Raw genomic sequence first — 20,202 nt, forward strand, 5'->3', positions numbered from 1 at the left:
TCCTTTTTATGAAAATGTATGTGTAGGTGTATAATTTTTTGCAGCACAAGGACTGTATCTTTTTATTTCTATTCAGCTGTCACTGACTGTGAGTGATGTATATTTTGAGTCAGCTTTAATATAAAGTCGCAATAAAGCAGATTCAGCAGTGCAGCCATGTAGATAAATGGGATGCATTAGATGGCTGTTCTCTCTTTGATATCTGCAGACCCCATTGAAGGGTCGGAAGATTGTATTTTCTAACAGGTAAAGGTTTTTATTGTAACTTTTTTTCTCTAAAGGCTTTACTTGATTGTGTGTGTTTGTTTGTTTGTTTGTTTGTTTGTTTGTGTGTGTGCATGAAGACAAGTCAGAGGATGATGTTGAAAGAGAATCCCAGCTGCTGGAGTGTCGCTTGACCCTCACAGAAGAACGGAATGCCGTCCTGGTCCCGTCAGCAGGAAGTGGCATCCCTGGTGCACCGGTGGAGAGGTGTGTGTGTGTGTGTGTGTGTGTTTTGTGACCTCATTAAGACCTCTTTTTGGTAAAATCACTGACCATGTACAGACCAGTAGTCCATATGTGAACTAAATTGTGGTTCTAATGAGGCAGAATGTAATTTCTGACATCCTGCTTAGGGTTAAGGTTCTTTATTACACTTCTGGACAAAATGTATAACTTTCTTTGCTCCACATTTATCTGTAAACTGTAGTTACCAGTTGTCTTGCAGATTAAATGTTAACATTATGGTTAAGTCATATGTAGCATACCATAGCAAACCTGTGTCCACTGCACTGTGTCAGCAGTGAAGGATGGTCGGCTGCTCCACCCAAACATTCTGTTCTTGTGGTGTAGAAGACTTAGGCTGGCTTGTAGTTTAAACCAATCACAATTGTCCTGGGGCTTACAGTACCTCTGTAAAATGACGCTTAAAGGGGATAGAGAATCAAAATCGTCTTTTTCCCGTTTTTGGTGTTAGTCCTGAGTCTCCCCGCTGTGGGGAGTACACACGAAGTGCCAGCAAGCGTCAGAACCTCTGTTTCAAGTACTCCCCTTTTTAATATATATCCCCCTATCCGTTTTTGTGAAAAAGTGACGTCACTTTTTCAGAAATCGCCCCCCCCCCCCCCGCACCCAAGTCCATAGCCACTCCGTTTTAGACACGCCCCTTCGGCGAGAAACAGGAACAGGTGAGCCTTCCATGGCTGTGAAAGCGGACTACGATCGTTACATATTCTTCCCCCGGAAAGCAATGTTCGCGATCAATGACTTTTATTTATTTTTAACAGCATCCCCAACCGCCGACTTTTCCTTTGCGCTGCGCATTTCACGGACTACAGTTTCACAAAGCTCCTTTCCGAGCAGCTCATGGTCAGTTCCGACAGGGACAGACCCAGACTGCAGCGAGCTATGAGCTCGCTGCGCGCTCGCTGCAGTCTGTGTCTCGCTCCGGTGATCAGCTGCACCTCTCCAGGACTATGGGGCGAGCAGGTCGGATCACAGCTGACCCTTCTCACGCTGCACATGGACTATTTGCATGAGGCTTCGGTCCATTCGGACCAGAACCTCCCGTCACAAAAACAGTTTTTCCCCCTTGCAGTCGGACTTATGAACACTTCATAATCACCTCATAACCTGCCCCAGTCACTTTACCATAATTAAAATTGCACTAATGAAGCTGCACTGTTGTTGCTCTGTATATTGGATACTGTGTATTGTTGTACACACCTTGTACATTTTATATTCATATATTTTTATTCTTTATTTTTTATTATTATATCCTATGTTACATGTTTGAACCTTACGCCGCAGCAAATTCCTAGTTAGTGAACACTGTTCACTAAATATGGCAATAAAACGAATTCTGATTCTTATGAGCTTTCTTTTCAGTCAGTGTATTACTCTATAGCTCTGTTTTCAGTGAGAGCAAGGGCAGCCAATCAAGCAATGGCAACCTGCATTTCATAATGAGGTTGCCAGATAAGCTCTGAAACGACGGAAAAAGACGCATTCTAAACCCAGCATAGTAACAGCTGTTTCAGAGAGCCTTTTAGGGAGGTTCTGAGCCATTACAGACCCAACCAATTTTTTTTGGGCTACATATCACATCACAGAACAAGGATTAATGCCCCATTCAACCATTCTCTATCACCTTTAAGAGGAACATGTTGTGATGAAATGGATGTGTAAACATGCAAACGTATTACCATAGAAGTTGTAGCTCTTTACAACCATTTATAGAAAGAATCAGACAGGTCAGATCTTTGTCAGAACTTTCCATTTTCAGCAAGTCAGTTTCCCCTTAGTTTGGCCAAAATGAGCAGCCGGTCGACAGGCTTATCCCATCCCACATTAGTCAACATCCAGAGAGTCAGATAAACTACCAACAGATTAAAATTATAAATTAAACTTCATAAAATTAGTATGTAAAGAAAGACCTTCTATCTTTTGGTAATGCACTTTTCCTCAGTTGATGGTGATTCAAAGAATAAAACAAAATTGCATAATCGTGATTGATTATCACACCTCCAGTCCCTTGTACCCTGAACAGGATCTAAAAGCTTAGAAAATTTTTTTGTGTGACCAAACATTTTTCACTCTTTCTGCTCAGAAGTGCTTGGCAGCTATTAAGATAAAATGTTAATCACTCCATAATAAAACATATCCATGTAAGTGTTAATAATCTAGCCTTTTTGCAAGTAACTACTGTCTTATTAGAAACGTTGATGGAACCATCAAAGCCTCTGTTTCATGGAGTTTAATCAGAGATTTTCCACAGAGTTCCTGTCTCTGGAATGGAAACACACATTCCGGTCCTGTTCCTGGATCTCAGTGGTATGTTGTCCTCACTGTTTTTTGCTGTTGAAAATGAGCAAAATGATCCGTTCTGAAGGCACTCATCTTCTGTCTTTCTCCTCCCTCCAGCCGATGATTTCCAGGCCAGTCTGTCAGCCCCACTGGCTGGAGGACTCGATGCACTACTCAGTGGGGAAGATGACGATGACTTCTTTGAACTTCATATTGTTAAGAACTACAGTCCAGAGGTAAGTAGACGTTGACTTGTCTTGTGTAACCCCTCCAATTTCAAAGCTTCAAATCCTAAATGTCCATCCTGATTTTGATCCAGGTGAAGGTGGAGGCCTCCTGGGACTCGACAGTTCACGAGTGTCCCCAGCTGAGCCGGGTTGCGTCCGCTGACCAGAGGGTCTACCTAACAGTCCGTGCTGTGGTGCAGCTGAGCCACCCGGCCCACATGCAGCTGGTCCTTAGGAAACGCATCTGTGTCAATGTCACAGGGAGGCAGGTGGGTGGCCATTGGGCATGATGGCAAACTGACATAGTCAGGTGTTTCATTGGCACATTTCCAGCAGGGCTGGGCTGACTTTTTTTCAAACTGTTTATGAAATTTGGGAATGCTGGTTAGACCGATATCATCTGGAGAGCTGCCAGTGTATATTACTCCTGGCTGCGAAGCTTCACCCTCACCTTTCCCTCAGTGTTTGTCAGTAACACGCCGAGCTGCACATAATTGTAACCTTTCCTCTTATAAACTTGTAAAAAAAAAAACAAATACGTAACCAGCATTGTACAAAGGATTTATTGGACAAAATGTGGCTCAATTCTGTGGAGGAGTGTCACCAGAAAAGCCCCACGAGCATGCATATGCCTTCTCACTCGCGTCTTAAGACCAATGAAGCTGCAGCTCTCTGTTAACTCAGAATACCCCAAACTAAAACTTTTCCTGGTCCACCAGGATTTGCAATTTATTTATAAATTTATATTTTTAATTTTTTTCAAGCCTAAATAGTGAAATCTAGACAGCGGAGCTTCAGCTCTGCCTTACATCCCTCTCTGTCTTTCTCACACATGCATGTTACATCAACGCTCCCTTTTTAATATGCCCACAGCTGAAAGAAACACAATCAACAAGAAGAATACTTGTTGGGTTACCTCAGCTAGGTTTGCAGGAGGAGCAATTGACGTGAATGTGAGTGAGAGGGTGTAAGTTAAGGCCTTATGTTGCTTCCGATGTCAATATAATGAGAGAAAATTGAGTACTGGCAAAAGGTTGATGGTAAAGTACTGACGAAAACACAAGAGGGTTTTAATTTGGTTGGTCTTTTCAAAATTTATGTCATTTCATTTAATAATCTAATATAAAGTGCTTTTGAATAAAACTGAACTTAAAGCTGCTTTCTGAAAAAAAAAATATATATATACATACATATATATCACATATCGCCACCCTAGAAATATTGGGATATGAATTTTGGTTCTTATCGCCCGGCCTGATTTACTCACACAAGCTGCTTTGAGAAGATGTTGCCTTTTGTTGTCGTTGGCAGGGTTTTGCTCAGAGCCTGCTGAAGAGAATGTCTCATCGCAGTACCATTCCCGGCTGTGGAGTCACATTTGAAATAGTTTCAAACATCCCAGGTGTAAGTACCAGCTGCAGCAATACTTTTTCAAATAGAAACCACACTTTAGCACTAGTATAAACTGAATTGGGCCAGTACAAAATTTTATGCTGAGTATTTTTGCTAAGTACCATGATTATGTAATTAAATGGCATGCCAGCATGGTTAATGGAGGTCCTGGCCTATACATCGTACACCCCTGTTCCCACAGGACATCCACGGCCCAGAGGACAGGGAGATGCTGGCCAGGTTGGCTGCCAGCGCCGAGGAGGACCAGTCAATCGACAGAGAGGCAGCCATAGAGAAATACCTTCGCAGCGTCCTGGCTGTGGAGAACATCCTCACTCTGGACAGACTCAGACAGGTCAGGGAATATAACTCATGAGTATCAGCAATGATGAGGGACGAGTCTCTTTATTTGAAGGCTGGATGTGAATATTCTTACATTAAGATCACAATGAATCTGTTAGCTCTTTCAGAATTCTCCTTATTTGACTGTGATCCTAACATATAGATGTGGGTTCACATTGAGGTAGAATGACACATGCTTTTCTTCTTTCACGAAAGAGGTGGGTTTTAAATCAAACAAATGGAGATTTATTAAAACAACCCTTGTCTTTGTGTGTGTGTGTGCGTGCGCACGTGTGTGTGCGTGTGTGTAGGAGGTGGCTGTAAGGGAACAGCTTGCAGTCAAGGGGAAAGCTGCCAGACGCTGCCTGAGCTCCCCAAACATCAACCAGGTAAGAGATTCAGGTGTGAATTTAGCACTGAAGACCTGCTTCACACATTAAAAGGTTTTTTTCTTTCTTTAGTGGGTATAGCCAATCAGTTGCATTAATGTTGGCTGATCTTTTGCACTGAGCTGTCCAGGTTTAGGCTTTGGTAGTGATACGATGATCAGGTGTTGCTGGTCTAGTTGAGGTTCTGCTTTGCATTACATAACAGGGGATGATTAAAAGCCCAGATGCCAGTCTTGTAAATGTTTTCATTACTGCTAATGAAAAGATTTATAGGAGTCAATTTCAAGGAGTCACTGACCTGCGGCTTGGTTTTTTTTCAGGGGCTCAAGTATAATTTCATGATGTGTCTCATTCCTTTGTTATTAACCAATCTCCGTGCTGTTAACCTGTCTCACTAACATCTAACCACCCATCACTCTAACCCTTTAACCAGCTGTCAGCCAGCAGTTTGGATCTCTACTACTCCTCTCATAAGCTCAGTGACTTCAAGGTTAGTTACTAATGCTCTCATTTATAACAACAGATATTTTACACACTCCTTTTTTTCAGTTGATTCAACTGTTTGTACCATTTTGTTTCACTAACTTCAAATCAGAACTAACTCTTCAATTTTTATTTGTGCCTTGACTCGGTAATGTTGGGTTGTCTTGCTGCTGTAAGTAAATGCACAGAAATAGCATTCCACCATGTGTGTAAAAACCCAAATGTCTAAATCAGCCAGACATACCACCCAAAATTCTTTGTTAATCTCTGTTTATATTCCTCACTGTTTTACAGGTGACTGACAAGCTGTAAGAAGTTACAAATATAAACAGTTATTGGAGACTAGCGGACATTAAAAGAAGCATTAAAAGATTGAATATAAAAAATAAAAAATGTACCTTAAATGCCTTTCAGTCAATAATGGCAAACTTTACATTTAATTAATGGTAAAAAAAATAGCTTTATTAAATAGTTTGAATAGCTTAACGCTAAAGGCTAAACCTGATGGATCAATGGTTAAATCCGCTGCTGTAAAGGGGAGCAGTGTTCGCAGCTCTTCATGGTCACAAGTTGAGGCTGCTAAAGGTCACAAATGATTGAAATGCTTTAAGCCTTGTGTGTGTCATCCCCTCCTGTGTGTGCAGGGCTGGGAGAGTTATCAGGACCTTTCTGTGGTACCTTCGCCATCCCGACGCTCACTGGCCAGCTCTGTGTCCCAGAACCTTAACCCAGAGACAGGTACGTCAGATAAAACCTTTATCTTCTAAAATATTCCTTCTCTGGCTTTTAAGTTTAATTTCCACTGCTGCCTCTCTATCATCAGCTGTGTGTTTGTTTTTTGCCACTGGCCAACTACATCTTTCCTTTAGCTCCGGATCTCATTTTGGCTCTTGTTTTTCCAATTTCCCCATTTTCTCTGCCTCAAAAACCTTATCTTTTGTTTTATCATTCCCACCCTCCACTTCTCCTTTTCTTCTTCTACAACTTCTCCCTCCCTTTATGGGTGGATTCAGGTTTTGCTGTGTCTTATCTCCCTCCAGTAAAGGCTGTACCCAAGCTTCTGAAGTCACTGCTTCCTGGTGGGAAGGAAGATAGTAGCGACCAGCCAGCTGCCCATCAGCAGGTACACTCATTCAGGCAGTTCACTGTACTCTGGATTTAAGCTTGTTTCCTACTCGCTGTTATATCAGGACATTCAAGTACACATGCATCACTGCAACGTGAATCTAAATATCTCCTCTACTAATCTGCAGCTAGTCCCATTTCCTCTGTCACCATGGAAACGTGGCTTATGTAGATGAAAATACAATTAGTAACAAATAGATAAGAAATAAATGCCTCAGTGCCCAAGATGACTGGTTTACAGGAATAAATAAACGAGGAACATGAAAGTGCACCTTTGTTTAAACCTCCTCATATGATTTTAAGATCTAAGAAGGAGCTCTTTTCAAGCAGACCATGTTGTGATTAACAAAGATTTAATGTAGTCAGAAACATTTAAAGAACACTGCAATTAGTTTTAATGTACCAGATGTTTAACAGACAGATTGAGTCCAAACTGTGGTCTTGGAATCACAAGCTGTATTTCTATTGCTAGTTTTGAGATTCATGTTTGACAATAAGTGAAACTGATAAGAAAAAATAAGAAAAAAAAATCCCATAGCAGTTTTTGCTTTGTGTTATTCGGTAAAGTAATACAGGACTGGGATCTCTTAAATCATGATTATCAATTGGGCTCAGTATTCAGTATGCACAACAGCCAATCAGAGTGAGCTCTTTAACCATCAGACCTAAACAAAAACGTATTAATTCCATCAATGCTTTACACGTACCCGGCAGCAGATTGTTGGGTTCTTGTACAAAGTGCACATGAAAGCTTAGAAACTCGCTTGAGTTGTACTTTATGACTGAGGGGAAATGGAAACAATTTTTTGAATGCAAAGATTCAACTCACAACCAGTGACTGATGCGACTCACAAGCGGTGCGGTCTGAGCTAGTTAGCAAAATCAAATGACTGAACGGCACCTTCGCATATATGATAAAATGTTCCGAAAATCCCCACAGATTAAAGTAATTCCTGAAGATAAATTTTCTCCATTTTCCTCTGGTGGGTGTCCACCACAGTGTTTGTTTCCAGTACTTCTTCTATTGTGTTACAACTACAAGGAAGGTAGCCTACACCGCCATCCAAATTTAGGACAATATTGTCCTTTAGACAGTAGACCTCATTCATCTTAATGTAAAAACATCTATGTTTTTGTCGTTCCTTTATATTTCTGACCTTTAAAGAAAGGTCAGAAAGGTCAGAAAAGTCAGATTCACGACACAATCAGCAGACTGTTCACCCCTGCGCTCAAATAATGATGAATCGTATGTCCTCGTTAAGGGCCATTGCTCCTAATGAACTCAGGTAAATGGAAGGCCAGTCTGCATGTTTGCTGAATCAAAACCAAGTTACTATAGTAGCTTTGTTAAGAACATAATTATCAGCATGCTGAGCACAAACAACGCAGGAGCCTGTGTAGTACTGTGTAGTATTTGTGATCACAGCACCCTCAGAGACAGGAGCGCACTGTGTGTGTCGCAGGGTTAATTAGGAGCAGGTGAACCCCGCCGTCCTGACACGTCTCCTCCCGCTCCTTCGCCACCTCCTCTCCCGCTGATCTCCAATCATGTGTCATCGAGGCCCAGGGGTCTGCAGCTTTTCCATGGCAGCCAAACACTACAGCTTTTGATTTGACTGATGAGCACATTGAAGTGTGAAGGGAAGCTAATTAGGGAAACCACGTGTCGGGGTGTTGGATTGGAGTGGAAACCCATCAGGCCTCGGCGGCTCATTGTTTGAGGCCATCGCTCTAATTAGAGCTCTTTGCTCCTTTCTGCTACAGATGTTTAAGGTCAACACAAAAACAAAAGCCTAAAGATAGCTAATCATGACTGCCTCGTAAGGTGTCATTTGATACAGTGAGTGATTGAAGTTCTGATTACAAAAATCTATTTGACAAAGTTGTAACATTCCAGGTTATATTGCACGTGAAGCAGGACAGTGCTGTGCATCACTGCTGTCATTTAAAAACACCATGACTGCTGTTAACTGTCAGTTCTTGCACACAGCACAAGTTCATGTCAGATTCTGTGTGGACTCTGTATTTTCCTTCAGCCCTTTTCAGACATGACATTTGCAACATTAATTGCGTCGTCATTCTGGTAAAGCAACATGCTTTAGTCATTCAGGCATCGGTCACTTTTACATAAATGTTCCTCAGCCCAGTGTTTTGCTTTTGAAAGTATTGCTATGAATGGTCAGACAGTGAGCAGAAGCTTCAGCTGCAGCACAAATGCATTAAAGGAGTTTTCTCTTGTTCATTTGACTCGGGTGCCATAAAAAACATCTCATCAGCTAATTATTTTCTGAAAAACCACAGAGGAGGAAGGTCCTTTGGCCGGTACTTTTATTTATTTATCTAATAAAGCGACCTGTCAGATTTCTTGTAACAGCTGAATTACCTATGCTGTGTGCAGCCTTCTAATAATGAAACTGCAGCAGAATTGTTTCGTGTTGAAACTAACATGTATATGTTACCAGGTCACGTCAAGTTGGATTGCCATTGCAAAATGTTCTGTTCAATACAGTTCAATCTTTTTATAGAGCATCAGCTCACAATATGTCGGCCCCGGGCTCTTTAAACTCATTTAAACGTGGCAACAAATATCTTCTTTTGCCTTCAGATTAATAAATACAGGTCATGTTTGAGCAGGGCTTTAGTGCCGTCAAACAGGAAAACAAAAATGACGAAGCTGACTCAGTAATTCAATCCTTAATACAGTCAATTTAATTTAATTTTTTTCAAATTGTGTGTATCTGTTAGTATTAAGATGATCAGAGAGTAGACGGCCGTTCTTGTGCACCTGACTGGTTGTGTTAACTTGCAGGTTTACTGTCCTGAGCCAGAAAGGGGTAGGATAGATGTGTTTGACCTGCTTTCTGATGTAAAACCTTTTGACGACGTAGGTTGTGTCAACATAGTCTGAATCAAACTGCTTGATTTTGATGTTCCATCACATGATGCATGAGACAATCACCCTGATTCACATCCCTCACCCGTCCTAATTCATCAGACATCATATTAGGATTAAACACCTTCAGATATGAAATCATGTTTTTCTTTTTAAGCTGTTATCCTCGTAAAAACATAAAACAAATCAGACTATTTTTTTCAACTGACAAATCATAAAGCATGGTAAAGGTTGGCTAAAAAGGAAAATCGGGTGCAGTTATAATTAAGTGCAAATATCGTTCTTGTTTCAGCTGTTTACCTTGATTATTTATCTGTGTGATCTGATGAACAAATGTTTAAATTGCACTTTGAGCACCTTATATCAACACCTTGATTGCTGATTTCAAGAATAAATTAGCTATTGATTCCTTTTTGATCATTTAATACAGTAAACTGATTGCGTTTTTTTTTTTTATTAGATTCATCTGACCGGTCAGATGGCCCAACTTGTTATAGTCCTTATATCAAGAGAGCAGGACAATGTGATTGTCGGTATTTGTGTTCTTTGTCCTCCACATGCTCTGCTTCTGTTACTGTCATGATAAGCCTTACAAACCCCACCCCACACACACACACACAATAGCTAATCATACAACTCATTCAGTGTGCAATAAACATGTTCGTAATGATATTTAATCTCCAGGTTTGAGATGGGTTGAAATGACACCAATTGACTCAGTGCTGATTACTAGCTTCAAGATGTTGCCACATTTTATGTGAAATGACATTGCCTTATAAAATCTTTCACGTTCCTTCACTGTTGCAGAATTTGCCGCGCATCATGGTGCAATCAGCCAGTGTTGACGAGGGAATAGGCAAACGTCAGCAGCCGGTAAGTTCTCGACCCTAAACCTAAAACCCGAAATTAATTTATCCGCAAACTGTATAGTTACTTTGGATGGCATTAGCTTTGGTTTCCGGTTCTACTTTGGGAATCCTTGGGAGTAATTTTCGACCAGCATTTCCCTTTAATTGACATTAAAGCTGCGGTCGGCAACTTTTTTTTAGTAATATTAGCTTGAACTGTCATGGGATTCTGGAAGTAGAATATTAAATAGGCTGTTTAGGAAAAATAACGAAATCTGTAGCTCCCTCTGAAGCCTGTAATCATGCTTGCAAAAAGCGAGCGCTCCCGGCTGTTTTTAACCAATCACGTTAGGGTGGAGGAATCCTACCTGTCAATCACAGCTTGTGCACACGCTGCTGAGCGTGAGTCTGCCCCAGCTTGTGTGCGCTCACACTGGTGTGAACTCACGTGCACAACCTCGTCCACAGAGGGGGAGGGGTTTGGGGGGCGATTCGGAGCTTGTTAGAGGTTGGGGGAGGGACCTGAAAGTTGTATCAGTTCGAATTTTCCGACTTCAGACTCGGAATTTTGAAAACCTGCCGACTGCAGCTTTAAACAGCTCTCAAGAGCAGCCTTCTTTCATCTGCTGAAATTTAACAAAACTTGAAACAACCTGTCCGAAAGCAATCATCACATTTAAGTCCTAACAATTCCTTAAAAACATTTCAGTTGATCCAAAATGCTGAAATCAGTACTGAGTACAGAGCTTCTGCCAAGAGAAGTCACGTTCCCCCTATCTTAGCCTTTCTACATGGACTTCCTGTTACATTAAAGTATAATTTAAAAACCTTCTTATCACAAACAAAGCCCTTAATGGCCAAGCTCAGTCTTATCTGAAAGATCTCATCATTCCATATCACCAGAACTCTTTGCTCTCAGAGCGCTGGCCTCCTTGTTATTTCCAGAATTCCCAGGACCATAATGGGAGGCAGAGCCTTTAGTTTTCAGGAAGTGGAACCAGCTTCCAGTTTGGGTATGGGACACAGACATCCTCGCTCTTTGAAGATTAAGCTTAAAACACACATTTTTGGAAGATATTTAACTTGATTCACTGATCTTTCTTTTTAATACGCTCTTTTTTGTCTCATTTACTTTTGGTTTTATCCAGTCCTTTGCTTTTATTGCTGTTTACATTGATATTTCACTGCTATTTGTGAATACTTTTTATTTGTTTTGTACTCCTAGTTTTGCACTTTGTGTGGCGCCTCTGCTTGAAAGGTTCTATATAGATAAGCCTGAGTTAACTTGAACACCAGGAATGAGGGACATTCTTTGGATTCTTCTTGATCTGAAGTAATAAGATAAAAGATTATTGTCAGCTTGAGATTTTTCCATTTTTTGTGAAATCAACCTCTAATCTAAACCATTGTACAGTAGTTTTATGTAAAAATTGACACACACTGTTTACCACGTTAAGCGGTTTAGAAAAATGTAAAGATTCGCTTTCAGTCCTGAACATCAGCTTGATCTGATTCTGTCCATTCCTCTGTACAAAGCAGCTTGAAGAAATCATTCCTGCCGACATCCCAACTGAGATCCCCAGATCCGTCCCCCTCCCACCGCCAATCATCCCAGAGATTGAGGACTTCACCCCCAGCCCAGTGAGCGACACATCCAGTGGTTACATGTCGACCAGCATATCTACAATGACACTTTCAGACGTCTACACGCTGAGCTGGGACCTGCCTCCTTCATCCAGCAGCAGGACCGGTGGTTTTGAGGAGGCACCAGAAGAAAGGAAAGAGGAAAATAAAATGACAAAGGACCTCTCGCCGGAACAATCGGAGCCTCAGGGGTCACTGGCGGGTTTGAACGAGAAGGTAGCTGGGAGGATAGACCAGCAGCTGTCCAAACCAAGTGATTCTCTGTCAGATTCATTTCAGAGTCAAGAAGGGTCAAATCAGTCTCCATCAGTCCAGCTGAAGGAGGTTGAGGAGCCTGACCCAGATACAGAAACAAAGATGGCAAAGCAAACGGAACAAAATAAAGACTTAACAACTAACCACATTGGATCAGAACAACTGGACAATTCAGACGCACACTTTGATTCAGTGACAGAACACGAAACTGAAACCAAACATGTAGAATTACTGAAAACACAACCACTGACTGAAGATCTTAATACAAACAAAGAAAGTCAGCTGTCACCTCACAATGAAACAGAACAATCTGACCAAGAAGTTAACAGTAAGCAGGAGTCGGTCGTTCCAAAGCAGCCCAAACAGGACCAGGCAGGTTCAGACAGTACTCTGGATCCAGCTCCAACCCTGATCCCGGCTTTGCCTGAAGCTTCATCTCCTGGTTCAGAACCAAACGGATACTCTGATCTTCAAGCTTCACCCAACAAATCAGCTTCTGAAACCTCTGACCCTCACACCTCCCCCTCAGCTACAGAAGAAGTCCAGCAGGTGTCACCTTCCGATTCTTCCAAAGCAGCTGCTGATGCTGCTCCTCATCTGTCAATGGCTCAGCCTGCAGGCAACCCCTTCAAGATCCAGAAAGTGAAGTCTTCAGACCTCAAATCCTTTCAGCAGATTGTACTTGAAGACGGCGGTAAGCCTGCACAGGTGGCCAGCAGTCTCGGGACAGGACTTAACCTCGCAGTGCCACCAGAGAGCCTGGAAATGATCTCCGACTCGGAGGAAGGAGATGAAGCTGCTTCCGCCGTTCTTCCGGATTGGTTGAGAGAAGGGGAGTTTGTGAACGTAGGGACGAATAAGAGCGGCACAGTGCGATATGTTGGGCCCACAGATTTTGCAGAGGGTACTTGGGTTGGAGTTGAACTGGAGGTACCGGCAGGTGAGTTTATTGTTGCATTTGCACTCATTTCCCCTCATTCTTGCTACAGATTATCATCCTTAATCTTTCTTGCTCCGTTTCCAGGAAAGAACGACGGCTCAGTGGGCGGGAAGCACTACTTTCATTGTAACCCTGGTTACGGGGTGCTGGTAAAGCCCGACAGGGTAACCCGCGGCGGTGCTAAACGCCGTCGCCAGCAGCAGCAGCAGAAGCGCAGAAGTGCCAACCTGTCTGGATCCAGTCCAAACCTGGCAGCCCTCACTGCTCTGGCTAAAGGAGAGGCGGGAGCAGGTGGCCGCAGCAGAGGAGAGAACCGCAAGTCGTGGAACACCTGAGATGTGTGTTAAACGGCTCATCATGTACTCTCAGGAGTGTATTTGGCAGATTTACTACAGGTTGCTCTGTTAGTTTCGATGAGTCTCTGTGAATGGGCACGGTCTTGTCTCGATCTGCTTAAACAGGAAAATGTCTAATCAAAGAATGTGAATGTCTTTTAGGTACAAGAATTTCCCAGTTTCGCATTTTAAGCTCATTTATTCTGGTTTGAAATTAATTTAAAGCCTGAAAATAAAAACATTCTTTAATATGTCGCACACTTGGCTCGGCAAATTAGTTTGCCCACAGAGTCAGATATATCAGGGTTGGTTTACTTATTCCAGTGCTGAAGCAACACTTTTATTTGCTTACATTTCTTTTGTTTTAAAGTTACAATCTGTGGATTAAATTATTTTCCTAATACTGTGATTGTGCCTTGAAGTGACAATGACTACTGCTCAGCACGTGCCTTAATGATGCAAAACCTAATTCTATCATGTTGGTAAAGTCTTCAGAAGGGGATGGTTTGGGCCTTTTTTTTCTTCTTTTTTCTGTTAAACTTGCACAAATTCTCAAATGATCCAATATTGTAAATCAGTTCAGTCTTTGCTTGTCAAATCTGTATGTAAACGCTGATTTGGACACAGGTTTTTGGGGCTTTAAGTGATATTTTCTTTTTGGCAGATATTGTTATCCAAATGAAATTTTCATGTCCAAAAGGTGTTTTATACATGTGCATTTGAACTGATCATTTTGACTTTCCGAATGATTATTTATTTGAAAATAAAGACATGATATTGATGTTAAGTAAATGTCTGCTTTAGTCAACTTGAGTGATGAGCGTGTGTTTGGAAATCATGAAAGAAACCAGATAAACTGTCATTGATATAGCTTTATTCTTTTATACATTATATCATACTAAAATAAACACAAGTTAAAAAAATGAACAAAGAAACTGTACAAAAAAATGTATATATACTACATCTTAATTACAGAACAGTCTACTGTCCAAAAAAGGCACTAAATTCTGAAATGGGCAATACAGTAATTTTGAACATAACTAGGTCTGAGTGATACAACAGCATTAAGTCCTCTTTTTCTGAGCTATACTGAGATGAAGTGGAGGGTGTTTTACTGGGGGGGGGGGGGACACTGACGGACACGTAGACGTGTTGACCCTGACGAACCATGAGAGGACACTCCCTTCAGATTGAGCATTAGCACACATGACGTTCAGTGGGGAGAGCTTGTTTCAGGTGTCTCCGGGAAAAAGAACAGCATTTTCACTTTTTCAAAAAAAAAAAAAAAAAAAAGAAAAGCACCTGAGGGTTGTTTCTTCCACCACGCAAACATTTCTGTCAAGCTTGAACAGATTTAAAAAAAAAAAAAATATCTATATAAAGAATTAACACTGGTATTTGCTAACTGGCTCATGGCGTACCAAACTCCACAAGAATTTTTTAAAATAAAATTAAATGTAATGCCTGCTTTTGATAGCATTTCCTCCTATATGCAACTATGTTGCATTTGTTAAAGCTTTAGTATTGAAGCCTTCGTGATACAAACCAATTAAACCATTAAACCAATTCCTTAATTGTAGTTTTTAAGTCAGTTATGGCATTCATAATTCACACGTCAGTTGTGTTTCTAATGGCTGCTACAGCCTTAGTCTGGCAGTGGAACAACTGGCATTTTTGCTTACATTCAGCCTTAAATCAGTATTTAGGAGTGAAACTATGTCTAACGGCCGCTCTTTGCGAGCTACAGTCGTGTTTTGGTGACATCAAACAGGCCAGATTTTTTGTAGTGACGTTTCATGGGGAGACCAGAACATACAGTTAATGTGATATGGTTTATAAAGAAGAAGCTACACTGAAATGCCCCCCCCCACACATATTACCCCCCTCCATTATAGAACACTGGATGTTTGCCGCTTCAGTTGAATGCTCTGGGGACAGAGGGTTACATTTCAAGCTTTGTTAACAGCGATACTTAATTTTCATAAGGTGCATCATCGTTCGCCTTTCATTACACAGCTTACTGCCTCAGATACAAATAGAGGGGAGATTGTTGCTCAGTCAAATGAGGGATGACACAAAAGAAACAACGTTTGAATGATTTTCTTTTTTTTTTAAAGGAAATTTAAAAGCATAATTTAACAACAAAGCATGTTTCCTTTAAAAACATGTCATTCCTTTTGTACACTATCATAAAAAAAGAGCATAAATACATTTTTTTTTTTTTTTTTTAAAGTTATACCTTTTCGAAACCAGTTTTGTATTTGTTGAATTGCAGCTTTTTACATACTAAAGCAGTACAATTAAAATGGAGTTTAGCTCAGGACTGTCAGAGGACAACCACGCGGCTTTAAAACTCGATGTTAAACACTTTCAGTGTCGTGACAGGTCGTCTGGTGCATCACCAGCATCCGAATCAAACAATTTCAAACAGATGAGTCATTTGAGTCTCATCGGTTTTTGTTTAGTCCCATTTTCAAGAATATTTTCGTCAGTTCTCCAAAACCATCAGACAGAAGTGCCTGTACAGGAACAGCTCCACATTGTAGGGAATTCATTTACTCGCTTTCTGTGACGAGAGTTGGATGAGCAGATAAACGCTCTCATTTCTGTTAAACATGAAACCAAAGCTCAACAAAGACTTGAAACAGGGAAACCACCACAATCACTCGGCATCTTATATATTTGTCTTATGTCAAGGAGTTATTGCCATTTTCCTCAGAGCTACAGCATATGGCACAAAATGGGAGGAAGAGTCCTGTGTTCCTGAGTTTGACTCCTACCGTTTGTCTTATATGAGAAAGACATAACAACATGGTAAACAGTCATTCGGAAGCCTCAAATTTGAAATTTGTTTGTTGCCATTTTGGTTAAATGAACAAGATACTTAAAACCTGAGTGGTTAAAAAAAAAAAAAAAAAAAAAGGAAAAAAATAAGGCCCCTACTCAACAATAAAATCATATTACCAGCACACAAGTCCTGACTCAAGCTAATGACACTAAGGATTTGTGAAGAATATGTATGGGCCTAGGATTTCATGAGGAAATTTAATGCTTTTTGAATTGGAGGAACCAGAGATGTTTAGGAGGTGGCGCATTGCAACCATCGGTGGGACAGCACTATTACAATAATGATCTGCTTGTTTTTCAACCTCCTACCAAAGCCCAAAAATACTGACTGTCCAATTAGCACAGGGAAGTGGCAGCGGTATCAATCTTCTCATCCAACTCTTGGCAAAAATAAATAAACAAAAAGCTTATTAAACATTCTAGCTACTATTTTAACAAGACCAAATCTCAATTTCCCAAAGAAAACTGTTAATACTTGACTTCTATGTAGAACCAAAACACAGGTCGGGCTTACAGCTTAATTTTGAGAGAGACGGTTTTGGAGACATTTCATTCAGGACAAAAGAATACTGTGAGAAACTGTTTCTAACATAATCACTTTGAGTGTATTTGTTTGATTCTGATTCCTTTCAAATGTGACCTTTGAGGCTCTCTCTATACATATATATGTTCTTATCATTTCCAGTCTGGATTTACTCATAATTGATGTTTTGATTTAAAAAATTGTTTTTAAAAAAAGGCAAAATTTCTTAGGGCAAGTATAAAAAAGGCAGCATCACAGAAGTAGTAAATAGCTTTGGGGTATTTCATCATTATGTGTGCGCCTGCCAATACCTACCTTTACTGACAAGTCTGCTGCAGTGTCAAGCCTACAGCGGCTTGCTAAGCTTCACTGAATTTGAGAGGGGAAAAACAAAACAAAAACAAACAAAAAAAAAAAAAAAAAAAAAAAACACACACACACTAAAGGAGTAAGCAGAAATCGCGGATTCACTCAAACACTGTTCTTAGAACAGTCTAGGCATATTTACCTTTGGCATGGATGACATTTAAAACAAAGCGCAAGTCCCCCTTATTAGATAGCTTAAGAAGTTTGTTTCATAATCACATTGACCGTAGACTGATCATCGTAGACTCGGGAGTTTAATACAAAGGCCAAATGATGATTTGTGTCTCCAGCCGCCATTTGAACTAAAAAAACAAAAGAGAAAGAGCTAAAACTGCCGTAGCTGCTGTTGGAAATTAACCCCAACATCAATTTTGGTGAATATTCGTCAGTAACACCTGCCTACACTGAGAGAAAAGAAGGAACAGCTGTGTTTGAAGTTAAGGCTACTTCATTTCAGCAGACGTTTTTGGAAGGTAGGGGTTTGGTTATTAATCCAAGGCAGCAGCTCCGCTGCAAGCAAACAAAAAGAAAACTCCACTGAGGAATGACAAATAAAGAGGGCAAAAGACAGACCGATAATATGCTGCCGCACTGCCAGAGAGGGGGAGGAGGAAGCTCTCAGTCTTTCCAGAGACAACGATGCTCTTCTGATGAATTGCACTATGATGAGGTGGATTTGAGGGGCAGGGAAGTAGGCAGGTGGCACAACATGAGGCGAATGTGACTGAGAACCTTAAGAGCCATATATGTATATATATTATATATACAGTACACATTATTTTTCTGAGGTTGACGTTGAGGTGAGATAGACTGAGGATCGGCTCAGACAACCAGGCTGGAGAGGGAAGGAGAAAGGGCGGCGAGGAAGAGGAACGGTAAGAGGTATCCTGTGAGCAGAGTGTGCAGAGGGGGAGGAGAGGAGCTCCTGGGAAATGCAGTCCCACACAGGAGTCACCGTTTTGGGTGGTTGGAGAGTTTAAGGACCGGGATTCCCCTTTTTTCTTATTTCACTGGATCATTTTCACAGAGGAGAACAAAGAGCCTACAGTGACCCATTTCCACCAGCTGTTCCGATATATTGAGTAAAATGGGGAAGGGGAGTAATTATCTTTTACATGGACAATGTGGGAGGAGGGGAGAGGACAGGAGAGGAGGAAGGAGGAGGGGGCCAGGGGAGAAGGAGCAGTTGGCCGGGGGGCGGACTGAGAAACAGATTCGGAAGGTTTACTAAGTAGCATTATTTTGGTCTTTTTTTCTTTTCTTTTTTTAGCTCCCCGAGTTTCACCATCATTTATACTCCTCCTTTTGCCCCTCTCGACTCAATTTTTTGTTCCCTTGCTCCCATCCTGGTTCCCGTGTTGTTCATTCATCCTCCAGAGACTCCGTCTTGATATCATTGGGGACGCCTCCGGTTCTTGACAGGGCCAGGATGGTGTGGTTGACGGCGGCCATTTCCACGGCCAGAGAGATGGGGTCCTGGTGCTCGATGTGCGCTGCGCTGTCGTCCTGCCACACAGAGAAACAGAAGGGGGGGGCAAGGACAAAAGGGAAGACAGGAAGTGTCAAGAGGAGGGTTACAATTCATCTCCGGTTTAAAAAAAATAAATAAATAAATAAAACAGTGCACTTATGACAAATTTAACAGGTTTTAAGTTGCTCTTTAAAAGAATTCCATGGAGATTTACGGCAGCTAAATCTTAACACACAAGAAATTTTTTAACATATAGTAATACTATGTTTTTTTTAAATTATTATTATTATTTCCTTGACCAATTTTTCCTGCAAAACACGGGCAATAAATGGCCACAAACTTCAACCTGTATGAATAGTCATACAGAAAACAATTACCTAAAGAAACTGTTGCTAAAAATGGTTCTACAAGTGGATGAGTCACAGAATGTACTTTCTTCTTCACACACTACTTCTGCATTTTGGATTCATTCTTGTCATGCAAGTCAGAGCTGGTAAGGACCAGATTATATCATCATTTTTTATTATTATGTCCTGGTTTGTAAAGCTTTAGAGCTGAAAGAAGGCATACTTTCTTTTTCACATGACAGTACAAAAGTGACAGCCTCCTGTCCTACAGACCGATGGTGCAAAATGTTGTTCTAAATTACTAAAAAATACAAAGACAAATGAAAAAAAATCTATGTGAGCAGGAGTAAATATCAGGTCAATCTGATTTAGTGTCAAGAGTGAGGAGAGTTTCACCAGCTGATAAAAGAGCTGCAGCATCCTTATCCTTCAAATAAGCCCTATAGTCTGTACACTATTGGTCCTAGAAATCATTGATCTAGTGAAATTCAATAAGTCAGTTGGTCGAATGTCATTTCTGATGATTCTGGGAGGTCAAACAACTCTTTACAAAAATATAAATAAATAAAATAAAAAATAAATCATCTGACTGATGTAGGGAAAAACTTTTCTAGAATCTCAAAAGCATTGGAACAGATTACTGTGTAAATATGACTGATAGGATATTGAATTGTATTTAGTTTTGAATGTGCAACAATATTTAGTAATAACAAATACAGTAAATACTGGGGTGCAAACCCTTTAAAAACCTGCTTCCAGAAAAGTTGGGATAGTTATGCATCAGTTTGCTGAAGAGGAGACGGAGCATCCAGTTTGTTATCGTCATTATGTTGTCTTTGAACCATTTTCTATCTATAATGCGTTGAATTTGCAGATTTGCAATAATTGAGGGGTTTTTTTGGCCTTTTTTCCAGATTGTACTATACAGCAATGCTTGTTACACGCACACCAAAACACACAAATGCATAACTCGTTGCTCACTAGGTCA

General features: G+C 40.8%; 2 protein-coding genes across 9 annotated transcripts in view; one reads left to right on the plus strand and one right to left on the minus strand.

The window, feature by feature from the left end:
* LOC142374772 (kinesin-like protein KIF13B) overlaps positions 1-14,451 on the plus strand; it is a 33,005-nt gene extending 18,554 nt beyond the window's left edge. For 3 of the 6 annotated variants that reach the window (XM_075458581.1, XM_075458585.1, XM_075458586.1), the window contains 13 exons: positions 345-471; positions 2,759-2,814; positions 2,905-3,023; positions 3,107-3,283; positions 4,326-4,418; positions 4,609-4,761; positions 5,060-5,137; positions 5,571-5,627; positions 6,265-6,358; positions 6,634-6,743; positions 10,446-10,511; positions 12,023-13,325; positions 13,410-14,451. In XM_075458581.1, coding sequence (XP_075314696.1) covers positions 345-471; positions 2,759-2,814; positions 2,905-3,023; positions 3,107-3,283; positions 4,326-4,418; positions 4,609-4,761; positions 5,060-5,137; positions 5,571-5,627; positions 6,265-6,358; positions 6,634-6,743; positions 10,446-10,511; positions 12,023-13,325; positions 13,410-13,660 — 2,684 coding nt within the window. In that variant the 3' untranslated portion in view covers positions 13,661-14,451. The remainder of the gene's footprint in view (positions 1-344; positions 472-2,758; positions 2,815-2,904; positions 3,024-3,106; positions 3,284-4,325; positions 4,419-4,608; positions 4,762-5,059; positions 5,138-5,570; positions 5,628-6,264; positions 6,359-6,633; positions 6,744-10,445; positions 10,512-12,022; positions 13,326-13,409) is intronic. The other 3 variants (XM_075458582.1, XM_075458583.1, XM_075458584.1) reach the window with 3 other exon arrangements.
* Positions 14,452-14,522: 71 nt separating this feature from the next.
* LOC142374775 (homeobox-containing protein 1-like) overlaps positions 14,523-20,202 on the minus strand; it is a 36,191-nt gene continuing 30,511 nt past the window's right edge. For all 3 annotated transcript variants that reach the window (XM_075458590.1, XM_075458588.1, XM_075458589.1), the window contains exon 10: positions 14,523-18,902. In XM_075458590.1, coding sequence (XP_075314705.1) covers positions 18,759-18,902 — 144 coding nt within the window. In that variant the 3' untranslated portion in view covers positions 14,523-18,758. The remainder of the gene's footprint in view (positions 18,903-20,202) is intronic.

This window comes from Odontesthes bonariensis, chromosome 24 (assembly GCF_027942865.1).
Source record: "Odontesthes bonariensis isolate fOdoBon6 chromosome 24, fOdoBon6.hap1, whole genome shotgun sequence".
Taxonomy (NCBI): Eukaryota; Metazoa; Chordata; class Actinopteri; order Atheriniformes; family Atherinopsidae; genus Odontesthes; species Odontesthes bonariensis.